The sequence below is a fragment of the Brienomyrus brachyistius genome, chromosome 22 (assembly GCF_023856365.1).
Source record: "Brienomyrus brachyistius isolate T26 chromosome 22, BBRACH_0.4, whole genome shotgun sequence".
Classification (NCBI taxonomy): domain Eukaryota; kingdom Metazoa; phylum Chordata; class Actinopteri; order Osteoglossiformes; family Mormyridae; genus Brienomyrus; species Brienomyrus brachyistius.
In genome coordinates this window covers 15011694-15029914 of record NC_064554.1, presented here as the reverse complement: position 1 = coordinate 15029914, position 18221 = coordinate 15011694, and the positions used below count along the sequence as shown (strand labels likewise).

Below are 18221 nucleotides of genomic sequence, written 5' to 3'. Positions count from 1 at the left end.
GATTCGCTAGAACATCATATAAATCGCACAGAAAGCAATGTAAAATCTTTGCACTAGTGCGCTGCGTTGAAGTGCATTTTGAAAAGGCACTGCTGCATGCGCTCTCTGCACTGCGAACTCCCATTGATGACAATGAAAAATGGATACAAACGCATTCCAAGGTGTTTGTATGCGTGTCTTTGCTCCCTCTTTTTCCACACAAACACTAAGGACAATCATAGGAATGGCTAATACAAGGCAACATGAAAAACGTATAGAGACTCAAAAGAAAGTGGACAAATGCGAGATGAAAAGGCAGAAAAACGCATGCGGTAAAATGTTTAAAAATGCAGTACAATGCAATGCGCTTTTCATTGCATTTTTTGGCTTCCCTAGTGTGAACAAACCCTTTCTATTGGCCGTCTGGGAAACTGTGGTCGTGAGTGTATCTTTTTGACGTGGAAACACACACTGTTATCAGCACACTGAAGAAGGCATGACGCTGAACACGTCTGACAGAATTTGATTATGCAAAGTGCGACCTTTCTCCGTTTGTTAATCAAATGAGGGTTCACCAGGATTTATTTCTGCCTAGAATATCCCACCCAGGAGTCCATCCCCCCCACCCGAACACAACGATAAATGCGAAGAGGCTCGTACACAGTGGCGGGGTGTAGTATTTGGAGAAAACATCATCTTTGGGCCGGTCGGGGTACAGGAACAGGAGGTGGTTGAGGTCGCTGATGCGATCAGCCAGGGAGCGGATAGAGAAGTCTTTGGACGTGTACGGCATTAGGTTCCAAACCATCCTCTCTCCTGAGGAAGGGAGGGAAGAGTAGAGGCACTCAGCTTGGTATTACAAGTTCAGTTATCCAAAGAAATATGAACCCCAGTCTATCACAGGACATATACACAGTCAATCTTATGGAGCCCATCCTACAATATGGTCAGAGACAGCGATTAGCCTAATTGTGTATCTCTATGGGAGGAAACCTGCAAAGCTTGAGGAGAATATGCAAAACGAGGCCGTTTGCAAACAAATATGCGATGAACTGGCTGGCCTTTACAAACATGAGATGACCGACTTCTCATCGCGTAAAATGCCACAGTACCTGCTTTGTTTGGGTTATCAGCCACCCAGGCGATGGTGATGCCGCCGATCTCCGAGTCGCTGAAGCGCAGCAGGAAGGTGCCGTTGGGCTTGGACATGAGCATGTCCTGAGCCTGTTGCTTGTTCACAAAGCCGAGGATGGCCCTGTGGCAGCGGAGGGGTACAGAACTGCCGGTTAGCATGTCTACCTCTCAGATACTCTGGTGTTTGCATGCGAGAATTTGCCGTCATTTTTTAATACGCTATTGCAATACTGAAGGGTCAGCAAGAACTGGTCTGTGACCCCAAGAGCATGTTGAATGATGCCGGGGGGGGCACACAATGGTCGGTGTCATTCCCACCCGTCGCTCCAGTGAGGCTTTAGGTGCTTTTTGGTGAGTTCCATGACTCCATCAAACCACTGCCAGAAGGTGAAGTTCCGCCCTGGCAAGCTCTCCTACGAAAGCAGATGGGGGTCAATAGGCTGCGGTCAGGATGCGGAAAATATCGTAAGGCTTGCCCGTCGTCGCAGTCGACTTCCTGTCCATGTGCATTCATTCGTTCAAAATTACTGTCTAATCCCAGAAAAATAACACGAAAAACGTAAACGTCGTAACTTACAAACCACACGAATCCACTGTAAGATGGATTTCAGTACTTTTCCCTCATAAACTGTTTTGGTTTCTATTAGCGTACAACACACTCGCAATGAAAAAATGTTTTCCTTCATTCTTGCGCAACAAAACAAGGCGGTGAACTAAGGGAGGCCGAGTTTATGTGTCGATCTATTATAATCTCAAGAACACACACCTGCAGCTTTGGCTCTAATACATAAAGAGATATGGAGTTTTAGACATTACAATGAAACGATCCATTATTTCCAGACTGATAACACTGTGTTCCAATCACTCCATCAAGCTATAAAGACATTAGCAGGCTGCTGGGAATCACCACATGAATTCCTGCCATGATTTGCTTAATTGAATCAAAGTCCCTCTTGAATGAGGAAAAGCTACTTATGTGCTCACTGTTACTAGGAGTTTGTTAAGTCTGACCAATAGAACTGGCTCTGTCTCGATTCCCAAGGCGAAAGGAAAGCAGACGCAGATATTATGGCGAGTCTCCGCGGTTTCATGCAGGGGTGACTGTTACAGTGGGATAATGTCTCTGAATAAATGCTGAACACAACTGAGTAGAGTAACCCCTGAAGCCAGAGTGTCATAAAGCACCAAAGACTCATGTCATATTACCATTATCACCACCACAACATTATACAACACGGTGAAATCGTCCCTGCCTGAGAGCATGACCTGTGTTTTCTCCTGAAGTACACAGAAAGCTTACCCTGTTGAACTGCGACCAGGAGATGGTCATGTTTCGGTAGTCCTCCGGGTTAATGCTGCCGTTGCTGAAGGCTTTCTGGGCCAGGAAGACCAGGTTCTCCTCGGACAGTCCCCGGTTGCTCTGCACCTCTGCCTTGTACTTCATGTTGATGGCTTCGCAAAGTTGCGGCCACAGCACCTTATCCGGAACAAGGAACGGTACCCGGCCCTGGACATGCACAGAGCAAACCTTTGCTAAGATCCCGAGGGCATGGACTGGCGATGTGAGAGAGGATTGGCCAAAGCCTGCCGTGAGCGACCGGGTCAGCTGACTGTAAGTATCCAAGTTGATTGGTTCCAGCCATTCCTCATCCCTGTGGCCCCTATATAGTGGAATATTTCGGGACCCATCTGTGCTATGGGGCACTTCTTTGCCACTCATCTCCCCCAAGAAAGGAATCCACAAATATACCCCATTTCACACCATTCTGGGTATCAGGCTGTGGAATCTTTCCCTCTCATTTAAGTGCCTGGTTGTCTCCCAACTTCCTTATAATGGTTTTTCCCCACATCTGTTAAAATCGCATGTTCAAGTGGACAAAGTATTCGTTTTACGTAATATGCAAACAGAAAACTCAGGCCGCTTATCAGAGCCAATCTAACAACTTTAATAGCTGACACGTTAACCTCACAAATAATGTTACGGGTGGGGATTAAGCATTACTGATGGCAAATTTGGTTACGCAGTGAGGAAAGGGCTTCAGTTTAGCGGCTAGGCCTTTCCCCACTTTATTCATTCATTTAGACAAGACATTTAACGTAAAGCGGAAGACAAAACACTCACCGGCTCTGCAAAGGCATTATCCCAAAGAACGGTTGCTGTGGCATTGTTGTCTTGACTACCGTGGACAATCACCACAACAGGAAGTGATAATGTCTGAGTGAAGTGTGCATCCAGAAAGAAGCAGAAGTCAGAATGACAGATACTCTGATGTACAGACTAAGAATCAGTGTAACTAATCGGTAGCAATTTAAATATAGCTTCCGAGTAATAACAACATCTATAAAAAGCAGACAAAACGGTTTCAGATCCTAGGCACCAGGGAACTTACTCTATGCTCTTCATTCAATTTCTAACTCAACACACTAGTTAATGTTATGCAATAGTCTCTAAACTCCGACATTTGTTTTTTTGTTTTTAAAGACTTGTCGTTAATGCGTCCAAAATAAGGAGAGTCCCTTTTTACCTTCACTTGAAAAACCAGCTCATTGCCGCCCACACTGAACTGGGATTCGAACAGAATAGTGAACTTCTCCTCTGTCACAGACTCCGCCCCACGCCTGTCTGAGCGCTTTATCCGTTTTAAGGACTGTAAGAGAAGAGCATGAAATTAAAGGGAGGGGGAGTCCATATTTACTCACTGTCCCCCCTGCCCCTCCCTTTGCAGTCTACTTCAGCAGGGCTTGTTAGATCCCTCTTCACAAAGCCATCTGACCTAAATACACGCAGCCTGGATTACTGGGGCGTTAGCGGTCACATTGCCTATTGTGCCTAAGTGACTGTGAAACACATCAAAGGACCACGTCCATTAGTGCGTTATACTTTGGAATTGGCAGTGTGAGGTCCTGAGAGGTCTCAGGCCCAAAACGGGGGCACGCCGTAGTTGCTGCGTTGATACCTCAATGCACTACAGGAAACACTCGCTTCTAGAGGTCATCTTCCATAAAACACACGCATCCCCCTGGGCTACAGCGGCTCACCATGTTCCTGAAGTGGGCGCTTAGCGTCCCGGTGGTCTGGTGGTACTCCATCACGCAGTTGTTGTTGAGAATCTCACCACTGCTTTCACTGAAATGGCAGGAGAGATTGTTCAGAAGGGCTTAAGCGGAGGTCCGGCTCGGTCCGAGGTTTTCATGGCGCAGTGGTGCCATGGGGGATGGTTACGAGGGAAGAACTTTCAATGACTTTTGTGGGTGAAAGAGAGTGTCGCAAAAACGAGCAACCGGGAAGCTACACACACATATTGCTGTGTTTGTTCAAATTCCTTTATCGGACGCTTATATATTTCTCCCAATTGATTCAATACTACTCAATACTATTACGCAGCTAAGATGTGAGAGGAGTACTTGCTGTCAATACCGCTAAATCTGTAAGAATGCAGAGGGTGTGTTAAGTAAAGCAACACAGCATAAAACAGTACTGAAATTTTGGGACGGAAATGCCGCTTCTGAGTGCTATGCGAGGTGGCAACTGAGGAGCGAAACAGCATGCGGTCCAATGATCTTTCAGAGATCCCTTCAGACCAGGGGTCCTCAAACGTTTTAATGAAAGTCAGCGGTACGGAACAATTTTCAATAACAAAACAACATGAACTGTAATGAATTAAAAATAACTTTCTAGATAGACATCAATATATAATAATAATAATGGAAACTTAACAAAGACTTTTAACGCTCTTTCGGACTCCTTGTCAACTAGGAGGATTATGAATATAATGTGTGTGCAAAGTTTGGTAGTTCTATGTTGTATAAGCCTTTTTACATTAACCATATTGATTCATAAGGGGCATTATCGGCTAGGTCTGAATTAACTTTCAGTTCACTCTGCTATGGACCTTTCTCCTCTGTGCTCATCACAGTACGTCACACGACTGCCGAAATCTGTGCCGCAGGGCGGTAGGTCCATCATTAAAGAGGGCGGAGTCACAGGGGAGGGCGGAGTCACAGGGGAGGGCGGAGTCACGCGGAGGGCGAGCATCCCAACTCACTTCCGGGTGTTCTCGTTCTTCAGCAGCGCCTTGGCCTGCTGCTCGCTGATGATGGTGGCCTTCACCTGGGGCGGGTTCATGTGCACGTTGAGCCGCCCCCCTACGAGCAGCCGCACGGTGGCCGCGAACTTGGTCTGCGTCTTGAGAACCTGCGGCGGCTGCTTCTCGATGATGAAGGTGCTGGCGAGACATGAGGGCATGATGCCATCATTCCAGCTCAGAGACAGAATTAACTTAATCATTCATTTTTTTAAATTTATTTTTTTACATAACTGATCTAATAATTTGTCTTCTCTTACATTAAATTGGACGATAAATTGTACAAAAATCGAACCATGTAAGATTTACGAAAGAGGAAAAATAAAATCTAACCATAAAAGGTTATTATGGTTGTCATACAGGAATGAGAGATTCCACAGTTATTGTTTAACTGGCACCAGCGTGAATTATTCCAACCAAAAAAATAAATCAATTTTTTGCAGAAAAACTATTTCTTGCAGAATAACCGTTTTGTTTTTATATTTTAGTGGCTGTATAAAGGCATTATGGCAAGTATCCACAGATATGCAACAGGTATCAAGGCACAGAGATTTCCACACAGTTTTGGGATAAATCCACTTCTGAATGTACTTTAAATGAAGCCCATTTACTGCCATTAAATTAACATTAATATTTTGCTTAAGATGGTACCAGTGTCCATGTGAATCACAATTCTACAGTTACCCTAACGTAAAGTTACAAAATGACATTATAACTGAGGCTATTTGGCCTACAGTTCCCTGGTCCCATAACCCTAACGTAAAGTTACAAAATGACATTATATCTGAGGCTATTTGGCCTACAGTTCCCTGGTCCTGTTCTCTTGCAGATGCATTAGATTTCCTAACTGGCCTTTAGGAGTTGAGTTGTTAAATCAGTGATGTTGGTCTCTTATTGTGTCTGTCTATAGATGCCAGAAAACTGCACCCACCCATTTTGCATATATTTACACTGAACAAAAATATAAACGCAACACTTTTGTTTTTGCTCCCATTTTTCATGAGATGGACTTAAAGATCTACAATTCATTCCAGATACACAATATTACCATTTCTCTCAAACATTTCTCACAAATCAGTCTAAATGTGTGATAGTGAGCACTTCTGCTTTGCTGAGATAATCCATCCCACCTCACAGGTGTGCCACATCAAGATGCTGATCTGACATCATGGGTAGTGCACAGGTGTACCTTATACTGCCCACAATAAAAGGCCACCCTGGAATGTGCAGTTTTGTCTCACAGCAAAATGCCACAGATGCCACAAGCATTGAGGGAGCGTGCAATTGGCATGCTGACAGCAGGAATGTCAACCAGATCTGTTGCTCGTGCATTGAATGTTCATTTCTCAACCATAAGCCGTCTCCAAAGGCGTTTCAGAGAATATGGCAGTACATCCAACCGGCCTCACAACCGCAGACCACGTGTAACCACACCAGCCCAGGACCTCCACATCCAGCAGGTTCACCTCCAAGATCGTCTGAGACCAGCCACTCAGACAGATAATGCACGGCCCCATGTTGCAAGGATCTGTACACAGTTCTTGGAAGCTGAAAATGTCCCAGTTCTTGCATGGCCAGCATACTCACCGGACATGTCACCCGTTGAGCATGTTTGGGATGTGCTTGACCGGCGTATACGACAGCGTGTACCAGTTCCCACTAATATCCAACAACTTCGCACAGCCATTGAAGAGGAGTGGACCAACATTCCACAGGCCACAATTGACAATCTGATAAACTCTATGCGAAGAAGATGTGTTGCATTGCATGAGGCAAATGGTGGTCACACCAGATACTGACCGGTTCTGAGTCCCCAGACCCCCAATAAAGCAAAAAACTGCACATTCCAGGGTGGCCTTTTATTGTGGGCAGTATAAGGTACACCTGTGCACTACCCATGATGTCAGATCAGCATCTTGATGTGGCACACCTGTGAGGTGGGATGGATTATCTCAGCAAAGCAGAAGTGCTCACTATCACACATTTAGACTGATTTGTGAGAAATGTTTGAGAGAAATTGTAATATTGTGTATCTGGAATGAATTGTAGGTCTTTAAGTCCATCTCATGAAAAATGGGAGCAGAAACAAGAGTGTTGCGTTTATATTTTTGTTCAGTATACATTGTACTGTTAAATTATCTGTTAAAGGGAAAGCCTAAGATATATATATGTGTATATATATATATATATATATGTGTTAAATATAAAATGAATAAAGGTCACTTATTGGTGACTGTCAGTATGGCATTTCCATGGAAACAAGAAAAAATGTGGTTAAGTACTTTCAAACAATCCATCTTTGAAAAAATTTGACATTATGGGATAGACAGGCAGACAGGCAGGCGTGAAACTGACACAGCACATAGAAAGATGATGCAGGAATGACATGGAACAGCTTGATTAACACACAGATGGATGCACATGACCACTGATTGTCGCATGCATCGTTTTGGTCCCGCCAGCAAGTGAATTCCCTGGACATTCCTCTTTCAGACTGCCTACAGAACCCCCCCCCCCCCCCCCCAGTTTGCCGCACACGAATATTCTCAGCATGTTACCACCCACTGTGCGAATGCGAAGAGACACATACGACTGACACCAACATCACATGACTTGGATCAAAGAGCCTGTGTTGCTCATCCCATAATAATAATAGTTCCTATCGTGCCACTGGGACATTCTTGCCAGAAACCTGTTCGGACTTTCCATCTCATGGGTGACTATGATTCACAGACCACCAGATTTTGTGATACTCAATGAGGGCCTACATCTAAACTAAAAAAATACTATATTATTATTATCATCAGAATATCCCCATTTGAAATTAGCGTGTCGTTGGATTATCCTTTTGTACGATGTTTTTCCTGGTATAAGGTATGAACAGGTTCTCTTTAAGAGGTCATCTATTGTCTTATACTGAAATATTCTGTATTGTAATTAGGGTAATGACAAAATCCATGTCAGGGGAGAAACTATAGCTGCTTCAGGTTTTACAAACTGCTTTGAAACTGACAGGCTCTTGTGCTTCCTAATTAGTTCAGTTCTTTTTGTGCTTGTCCAGTTTTCTTTCCTTGAATGAAAGACTCATCCGGCGGTTTCATTTAACATTCGTGACACGTGCATGAATATAGGAGACTGACCAATCAGCACACAGCAAGAACTCAGTGCTAGAGTGAAATCCAGGTCTTTTTCGTTGCAATGGTAGTTTACAAACCCTGTCCTAGCTGATAGCGTCCCCTGACATGGACTGGGTGGTCACCCTAACCGTAACATTTGGCTAACATAGGCCATTGAATCATGACAAATTAATTCTGTGCTTCAAAAGTTGATTCCGTGCTTGGGCCCTGAGCGAAAAAGCTCACTTCAGATGTCTCCATGTTCAGATGTCTCAAAGTAGCTCAAAAACAGAAAGAAAATAACCACAAATGTGTGACTTGAATAAACGCTTATTACCAGCGAGTCTACCCTCTTGGCAGAACTAGAGAGGCAAGAGGGTGCTGGCCCTAGACTAGCTGATCCTGTCGAGCGGAATTCTGTTCGGTGGGAAGGGCGCCGTTCCAGGTGCCTCTTGGAATGGGGGAGCTAGAGCCACGCTAATGCCTTGGATAGTCAGAAGAGACTTTCCTCTGAAGCACTAAGCGACGATAGAGTAAATGTCAGAAATGGTTGGTACGTGACAGCTAATAAAATGAGAAAATAATAATAATAATAAAAAAACATCGAACTCAACGAACTGGCAGAGAGAACATGGGAGTTCGGTCAGGGCAGGAGAAAAAAAATAGAGGGAAGAGCAGAGAGACACTTTAGATCATTAGTGGTAGGGAGACTGCATCCTGCAGACACTCCACAGATTAATGTATCACTCAGCAGCATTTAAATATCGTGTTTACACTTGGGGATTGCATCCAGTCCCTGTTTTTTATTCTAATGGAGAAACGTTTCAAAGCACTGCACCCATCGAACTCTGCCTTGAAGCCTCAGCCCAGTGCAAGCCTGTTTATCTTTACAATCAATTTCAGGTTTAAAATCCATCCATCTTTTGACTGCTTACCCAGTACAGCGGTGTTTCCCAACACCCACAGACAGGCCAAGTTTTTGCTCCCTCCCAGATAATCCACATTTTTGCTCCCTCCCAACTCCCAGCAAGACATGGACTGTCTGTGGGCCCCTGCGGACCGACTTGGGAAACAGTGCAGCAGAAGGTCTCCTGTCCCAGAAAGCAGGGATCACAAAAGAATTGTAGTGACTCACACAGAGTCACACACTATGGGCAAATGAGGCAGCAGTTCACCTAACTACGGGTCTGAGTTGCATGAGAAAACAGGAGTACCCAGAGGAAATTTGCATAATGCAGGGAGAACACACAGACAACAACACAGGGCGGGGGTGTGTGCTTCAACCTCGGGCCCTGGCAGGGCTCAGACTACAGTGTTATCTGAGGATCCACTGTAGTATGAAGGTCAGATTTTATCAAAAACAAACATTCCTAAAATATGACTATGGGAAATGGATATCAGAACTTAAAAATTTCAACATGCAAGCTCAATCAGGCATTTAGACTTTAGTGTCCATTAATCTACCGGGTAAACATATCTGAAAGATTAAAATTACACAATCATCTTGTTTTGGTGGTGTTCCCCCCCCCCCACTCTTGGCCTCATACACAGACTAATGGATTCTGGGAAAGGGGAGCCTGAACAATTCCTGAGAGACAGGGGGAGGTGGCTGCAAACAGGGAGCCTGTCTTCCTGCTGTGCCCCAACCTCCGAGGTTCGCTGTCTAACCTGGTGACGAGCGCCGAGATGATGTCTGTGATGGTGCTGTTGAGTTCCGTCAGCAGCTCCTCGATAGGGCCAGGGATGGGGAGCTGCTGCCTCAAGTGCTCTGCCCGCCGGATTTGTTGCCGGTTCTGCCAGATCATCTCCGCTAGCTTCTCACACCTGTGGGGCCAGGAATAAGCACCAATCGAAGCACAGCTGGAGGTCGTAGTGGCCGATGGAGGACGGCGGTTCTACACACGAGCGCTGACATAATCAGTAGCCTCGACAAGTTCTCCCTCCGGGACAAAATGACCAGTACGAATATTCTGTGTCTGGCCAGGTATACGACGGAGGAAACAGCCAGCTGAGGACTCACCAAGACTGCAGAATGTCCAGCCCCCCCTCGGGTGGGCCGCCATTGCCGGCCAGCTGTTGCCGTCTCTTCCACTGGATGAGCTCGTCATCTAGGATGATGGTCTGCTGCTTCCGGAGCATCTGCAGAGTCTTCTGGTGTTTCTCTGCCAGGTCCTGGAAACACAAACGTGCAAATCAGGGTTACTGAATGGCTCTCCATTTTAACTGCACGTGAAGGGCGTACGTCACGGTATATCACCCCGCAGCCATGCCCCTACATGTCCATGTTAGGTCTGTGTAGGTAAGATGGCGCACCAATCTGTATTTCTGTAGTGTGTTGGCCTCCCGAGTGAGCCAGGCTTCCACAGTGGCCCGCTTGCTCTGCAGGCTGGGCTCCCGCAGCTGCCGGTCAGCAGGGGGCAGGCTGGCGAGACTGCTCAACTGGGCTGGAAAGGGGTGTGGGGGGGTGGGTTAGAGGAGACGCGGCAGAGTCAGCAGGTTTTACTTGGCTAAAATCTCATGCGCACACACACACACACAAACAAGGGCAGAAACACACCCGCACTCAAACAGAATTCCGCCTTGCTGAGCCGTACAGTAATAATTCACCAGCTTGAGTCTGCAACGCAGCCTGGGGCTCCGGCGCTGATTTAAGAGGCCATAAAGCCTGCCAAGCAACACGGGGGGAGCCCTGAGTATGCCAGAGCTCACCCTGAATGCGAAGGGACTCTTGGTACTGGATGATGAAGTACTCCTGGTGGTGCTGAAGCTTGCGCAGGTCGTTATCTGTGTCCTGAGTCATCACCCGCAGCTCTTCAAAGGCCTGGTTGATCTGTTGGTACTTCTGAGACATGCTGTCCATCATGCCACCCACCGGGGAGATTGACTGCTGGGAATATGGTCAGAGTGTGTTGGCACAAACGCAGAATTCAAATTTAAGCCAAAAGAGTCGCTCGATATCAAGTGTAACTGGTTTACAATATAAGGCAACTTAGTAAACGATCAAGACGCAAACAATCAGATTGCAACATCTTAACTGAAGTAACAATCTAAGTAATTAGATTACCTGGCCTTTCAGGTGTACGTCAGGACATTTACACTAACATTCTTGGCTTATGACTTTTTGTGATGAACTGATAAACTTCCTTATTATCCATTATTAGTATTGCCTCTAGTGGGGGAGACACTGCTTCGCTTTCTGTTTGACGATTTTACAGAAGCTGATCTTTACTGAAGCATGTCATACTCCTGCAGGCCCGCAGCACACAGCAGCATAGACCCAACACCGTCCCAGAGCACAGTGCTCCAGTGCACACTCACGTTTGTCGCCTCCCGCACCAGCCTTTGCTCTGTGTAGAGAATGTGCTTGATGCATCGCACCAGCTCTAATGGACAGCGGTCGTATGTGCTCTGGAAAACAAGCCACGCATCCATTTCTTGTATGACCAAACAAAAATCACCCCTATGTGCTTCCCAGTTGTCAGACTTGGTATATTAAGGAACTAAATCTCTCCCTATATAGTGCTTGAAGATGTTCCATAATGTGTTTCCGCAGTCATATAACAACATCTCAAGAAGGCACTTTATAGCCATTTAGACATTTTTACTGGATTGAATTGCAACATGCTGAGGCTTCTGCAAGAAGTGGGTTTTCATAAGCGTGTCTAATTTAGGAAGCACCAACTAAATATCATCTCTGACCACGAGTGTCCCACAGTTTCTTCACTAAGATCATGTTTGGATGGTCACACAGATTCCTTGAATAGGTATTTAATTAGTGGGTTTGTATTCACATTGATGGATCTCCAGAGTCAGGTACATTAGTAGAGTCAGAATAACAAAAAAAAATGCTAATGCAAACTTAAATGCAAGTTATCAGAATACATAGTTGCTATGCCTAAATGCATCTGTAAAAACATCAACATCATTCTCTGCTCTTTGATGCTGCCTGTCATGTATTTTAACAAAAAACAGACAAAAATATGGAAAAGTTCCTCCTACACTGTTCTGTTTTTAAAATAAAGACATTTTCAGCAGTGCATGTTTTTGCCAAATTGGCTTTGAAGATTTCAGAGTGCTAACCAGGATGGAAAATGGCTCACCTTCAACTGACTGGCATAGTGACCCAGCTTGATCTTCAGCAGAAAGCCGTCCTCACCAACCTGGTGGTCTGCCTTCTTCTGAAGCTCCTGGACCAGGCTGTCCAGCAGACGCTTGGCCTTAAACTCCTCTTGGGGATTCTCAAGGTCGACAGAATCCCTAGTATAAATGGGGAACAAACAGACGCACACACACAAAACCTTCAAGACACACACAAGACCTTTCTGATCAAAAAATGACTGTGATGACATCTCTACCTTCAACACTTCGGTTAATGCATCAACAATCTAAATGCAGGGGGTCGACCCAGGAAAAACTACTTATGGTTGGTGTCCTTCACATTCTTCCCGTGAATCTAAACATTCATTAGTTCCAGCCCTTTCTTGTCTAGCGAACAAGATCACATTTTTGCTCCCTCTCAGCTCCTGTAGTGGACTGTCTGGCAGGGAGCTAGGAGGGAGCAAAAACGAGAACCATACGTGGGCCCCTGAGGAACACTGATCTAGAGTAACGATTTAAACTTCTATGATTATATACAGTTGTGGAACTCTCTGAGGGCAAAAAGAAATGCATAATGTGAAGAATGGACAGGGGCAGCGACGGGACATACCATGGCTGGCTTTCGATCCACTGGGACAGGTAGTGGCGCACCTCGATGGGGAAGTGCTGCCCGTAGAGGGACTGCATTTGGTGCAGCGCGTCCCCCTGCAGCTGCTGCGCCTGGATCCATACTGCCATCTTTCAACACCCTGATGTCAGCAGGCGTAGAAGGAGGCAGCCATTATTAGCGGGAATGACGACAAACCATCAGCAAATACACCTGTGACAGGTGATGTGTGGCTATGAAACCCTGCTCTCCTGATCAGAAGATTGCCAATTCAAATCCCAAGACTTGCAGACTGATGTGTTAGGCCTGTGACCAAGGCCTTTAAACCATCTGATCCTACTCTCTAGAACTGCACTAGTACATCGCATTGTGATGCTAAACAAACAGTTTAACAGTTTGCTGTGAGATTGAAATACAACTACTGATAATAATAAATAATGTGACTCCTTTTAACTATCTTTGAACGAAGTATAATCCAACCATTTTCCAAACTCCAGAGGTGTGAGGCGACAGCACTAACCACTGCACCACCATGCCGCCCCCAAAGTATAATCCTCACCTTAAAATGATCAGACATATGTCAGACTAAGAGATTAATGTGGGTGTAGCTGATGTTTTAGGTCCTTCACACCATGTCGCTGAGTATGTGAGAATACAGTGATGCTGCCAGTCACTAGAATTAATGCGGCCGGGCGCTCGAACAGATACTCTCATAATCCCTCCCCCCCCCATCACCACCACCACCACCACCACCACCATTAAGACAGTAGATTGCTAATGACTCTAAATAACATCTGCTTACGGGAAAAAGCAAGCTTTTACGGGCAAAAAAAAAAAAAAACACCCATTATGCATCAGTGATAAAAGCTGCAGTGATCGCCGGCAATCTGGATACTGGGGCTGTATAAAATGGTGAATATTAAAACAGTTTATACAGACATGGCGGGTGCATCAATAAATGTGAGCCTTCTGTCAGTCGCCTACACCATTTCCTGCAGTACCACGAGGGCCTTCCTCGTCTTCCTTCAGTCGCCTACACCATTTCCTGCAGTACCACGAGGGCCTTCCTCGTCTTCCTTCAGTCGCCTACACCATTTCCTGCAGTACCACGAGGGCCTTCCTCGTCTTCCTTCAGTCGCCTACACCATTTCCTGCAGTACCACGAGGGCCTTCCTCGTCTTCCTTCAGTCGTCTACACCATTTCCTGCAGCATCACGAGGACCTTCCTTGTCTTCTTTCAGTCGCCTACACCATTTCCTGCAGTACCACGAGGGCCTTCCTTGTCTTCTTTCAGTCGCCTACACCATTTCCTGCAGTACCACGAGGGCCTTCCTTGTCTTCTTTCAGTCGCCTATACCATCTCCTGCAGCACCATGAGGACCTTCCTGCCTGCCTGCCTCAGTTATGCCAAATGGCTCTCAAATAGACAACAGGGGTTTACAGATCGTGTGCAGAGATAACGGGAGCAGATGCCAGGGATGGCAGAGGGCCCTGAGAAAGCGTCAGGGTTCCTGGTACCTCTCACCCAAGGCCGGCCTAACTGGTTTTGTGTTGGCGTGCAGTAGCTGTGGGTTTAAACAACTCTTGCTGTTGCCCAAACACGCAGTCCTGCACAGGAGATGACATTCAGCTTGGGTGTTGGGAAGATATCAGGAACGACCGGGGGTATTCGTCCCCCGCTGTTTGGGCAGCAAATATCAAACACATGGCCTGAAATGAGTCTTTTGATGTTGTCATACTAACTATGGTACTAACTCAGTCAGCATATTTATAAAAAGTTGATGTCATGGTTCATGTTTGATAAGAACTTCTACATTGATCAAGATTTCTGAGATCTAATACAACTGTTCCAGGAACAAACAGGGGTATGCTAAAAAAAAAAAAAAAAAAACATTGCAGAATGGAGTATGAATGGCAGTATTTCATTCATGCTACAATTCCACTCTGAATTTTCCTTGTTGTTCAGTATGCATACATGTGCAAAAAATATTCAGAATTTTCACAAGTGCAAAGTTGTGTGTGAGTAGCTGTTTCACTTGGCCAAACCAACATATGGCCATATGGCAGAAAACCAAACCCGTGCCCAGAGACTATGGAAATTTCAGGGAGCGTCAACAACCCAAACAATCCAAAGAATGAGCCATACTGATGCGGCTTTTTCTTTCTCACTTGCATGCTTTAAAAAACAGGAGAGCATTTACATGCTAAAGGTAGAATAGGTTCCTTAATTAAGAGTGTGTCTGTGTGCGAGCACATGCCTTGTGCAAACAGGGCATGTAATGAGCATTCCCAGGTGGGTGTAAGATGCCGCTGTGACTAAGGTGGACACTGACACCAAACTGCAAACACTGGTCGAATTTACAGGCCACCTGCTGCCACCAAAACCATAAAATAGGGGGACTTCATTCTCATTATGCAGTTCCTCCTTCACTTCAAAGGGAGCTCATGGCATTAAACCCATTATTTTAAAAATATGCAAAAAAAAAAACAGTTAAGCATGTCATTATCATATCTAACGAGACAGTAAACGAAGGTGTGGTCTTCCTTGTAATGGCTTGTCCATACATGCATATGCAAAAATACCTGAAAGAATTTCAAGAACTACACACACAATCAATCACATCCATCCCATCAGCCACATTAATGTATGAGTATTCTGGCACAAATGAATAAGTAAGTGGGCAGGGGGGTGGGACAGCTAACATTTTCCACATGAAACAAGACATGGAACCGCTCCTTTTCGATGGTTATACTTACATTTTTATTAGTACCGTGCTACCATGAACCACAACTAAGGTAACGAAAGGATTAGCAACGCACAAAGACATACATACGCTGAAGAGTCCCCAAAAACATTTCTCGCAAATGCTCAGGAAAGAATGTATCAGTGGAATCAGCAAGATGAAACATGCCACCTGCCCCTCGAGAAAATGTGCACTACAAGAAATAAATCCATTCAAATCCAGTTTCGAAATCAATAAACAGCCGGCATAAATGCAGCAGCTTTGACCCAAGTATTTTAGGTCACTTTCAAACCATCGGCCACTGCTTCCAGTGCCACCAATCTGCCTGTAATTCAGAGACCGAAAAGTAATGTCAACAGACAAAAATTTCCATTTTTAATAACCTAAGGGCACAGCCTCATTCAAGCAAACCACTTATTTGATGGCAATTCGGATAAACAGTAATGAAAAAAACAATATGTTCCAAGGGTCACTGGACCATTCGGCGGTACAGAACTCTAGAAGACCTTTCGAAGAAGCAGGAACACGGGGATTTGCCTCGAGCCTCTCCGACATGGCCCCTCTGAAGGTGACCTTCTGAAGAAAGTGAAAGCACTACGAGTCCTTCAGCATCATCTGCTCGTCTTGCTCGCCTCTTGCATCCTTCCGTGCCCAGAGGGGAAGGCCCTGATCCTTCGGTGGCTGAACACATGCTTAGGAGTAAGGATGAGGAATGAATCTACCACCAATTATTCCCAGCAGAACAATCTCAATCATACCCTGAAATCCAGCCCGGCTCTGAAATGTAGGGTGGGCTGTTATTCTCCTGGTGGTAATGGGTGCATCTGTGGAGCATTTCAAGTAGTCCTTCATAAAAAATAACATAAAATTTGGCCTGCTTCCTTACAATTATCAAAAAAATATATATATATAATTCTGTGACTGGGTCGCAGTTAGCCCCTGTAAAGAACTGTTGAATTTGTATTTCATGTTGATTATCATCCAATGGCAACCTCTGCAGATTACTGGGTTAGAACATGAAGGGTAATGATGTCCTTTCAACAGGATAATTTATTAGTAAAGTGCACATCGGCATGCACCACTCCATTAATTTCTTCCGGATGGGACTAAATGTGTATCTGTGGTTTGATTTACATGTATATCATGACAACTACTCATCAAGAAATCCATCGCATTCTGGAGAACAATAACAATGTGCTAATTGAACTTTTCTGACAGCAGAAAATGAAAAAAAAAAAACATACCTTAAATACAAGGGACCCTTCTCAGGAGCCTGACTGGCTCGAATGATGTCTATTAAAAAGTGCTAAGTGTTAAAAAGGACCAGGTCTTTTGTACAGCCAGGCTTGGGTTGGAACAAGTCCGTAGAACTAAATCTCAGAACTAGATTAGATCAGACATCCTAGTGGTGAATTCTTAAATAAAAATCCGCGGTTAATGTCTGTGTCACACAAGACAGGACAACAGAACAATAAATTCAAAAGAGGTATTGCGGTTTATTCATTTGTAGGGATGGAGTTACTCAGACAAATACTCCTGCAGCAGTTTGTCCAGTCCAGGATCCTGCAACGGCCACAGCTCTTGGTTTTCCATGCCAACTCTTGCTGAAGACATTAAGTTATTCATTGATTAAAAACAAACTGGATTTACAAAAAAAAAAAAAAAAACAGGCAATGCCATACAAACACAAGTGGAAATCACATGTGCACAGTGGTGCCCAGGGTCAAACGCACAGAGCCAGGGGTCTTCAGTAGCTAACCCAGTCATGTTTTGCGCCGTCATTCATCAGCAGATGTCCCACTACTTGATGGATGCATCACCCTTGGCGTGGTTTCTCTCTGCAGCTTATTTCATGCTGCTGAAACCTTAAATAAGCACCCCCTAAAGTATGCCCTGACTGCGATTGTAGCGTAGCTTTTTGCAAGGTAAAAGAATGTAAGATCACACGGCTCACTCAAGCATTTCCACTTAGGCAAGACAAGGAGTTCAAGACAACACAGAAAAAGGAAAACTGGACACACCTTGCGTTTCCTCTAATGAAAACCAGCGCAAATAAAACTAACGCAAGACAGATCCTGCCTCAGTTCTTTGATAAAATTATACCACTTTAAAAAGCATCTATACAAAAATGACTTCAAGCCAGCACAAAACAATCAGCTAGACTGGATTTCATTAGTGAAATGACTTTCAGCAGATAAGCCCTGCATGACAGTTTATTAAATGCAGCATCTATGCGCTTGTGAATTAAAGTGAGCTCATTAACTGTAATGTGATCTGCAGCTAAGCTCAGCGCATTTAAAATGCACTAGGTCCATGTGCATATGAATGAATGATTCTAAAGCAATAATGATTAAATGGTTAATAGTAACGGGGCGGCATGGTGGTGCAGTGGTTAGCGCTGCTGCCTCACACCTCTGGGACCCAGGTTCGAATTTCCGCCTGGGTCACATGTGTGTGG

General features: G+C 45.0%; 1 protein-coding gene across 6 annotated transcripts in view; it reads right to left on the bottom strand.

Moving 5' to 3' along the window:
* The window catches only part of stat5a (signal transducer and activator of transcription 5a), a 56154-nt gene that overhangs the window by 3273 nt on the left and 34660 nt on the right, over positions 1–18221 (bottom strand). For 4 of the 6 annotated variants that reach the window (XM_048990342.1, XM_048990346.1, XM_048990343.1 and 1 more), the window contains 15 exons: positions 13023–13161; positions 12415–12571; positions 11633–11722; positions 11024–11201; positions 10628–10758; positions 10335–10486; positions 9983–10138; positions 5160–5339; positions 4153–4240; positions 3639–3761; positions 3236–3328; positions 2414–2620; positions 1432–1526; positions 1092–1234; positions 640–795 (listed from right to left, as the gene is read on the bottom strand). In XM_048990342.1, the coding sequence (XP_048846299.1) occupies positions 640–795; positions 1092–1234; positions 1432–1526; positions 2414–2620; positions 3236–3328; positions 3639–3761; positions 4153–4240; positions 5160–5339; positions 9983–10138; positions 10335–10486; positions 10628–10758; positions 11024–11201; positions 11633–11722; positions 12415–12571; positions 13023–13150 (2077 nt within the window). In that variant the 5' untranslated portion in view covers positions 13151–13161. The remainder of the gene's footprint in view (positions 1–639; positions 796–1091; positions 1235–1431; positions 1527–2413; positions 2621–3235; positions 3329–3638; positions 3762–4152; positions 4241–5159; positions 5340–9982; positions 10139–10334; positions 10487–10627; positions 10759–11023; positions 11202–11632; positions 11723–12414; positions 12572–13022; positions 13162–18221) is intronic. The other 2 variants (XM_048990347.1, XM_048990348.1) reach the window with 1 other exon arrangement.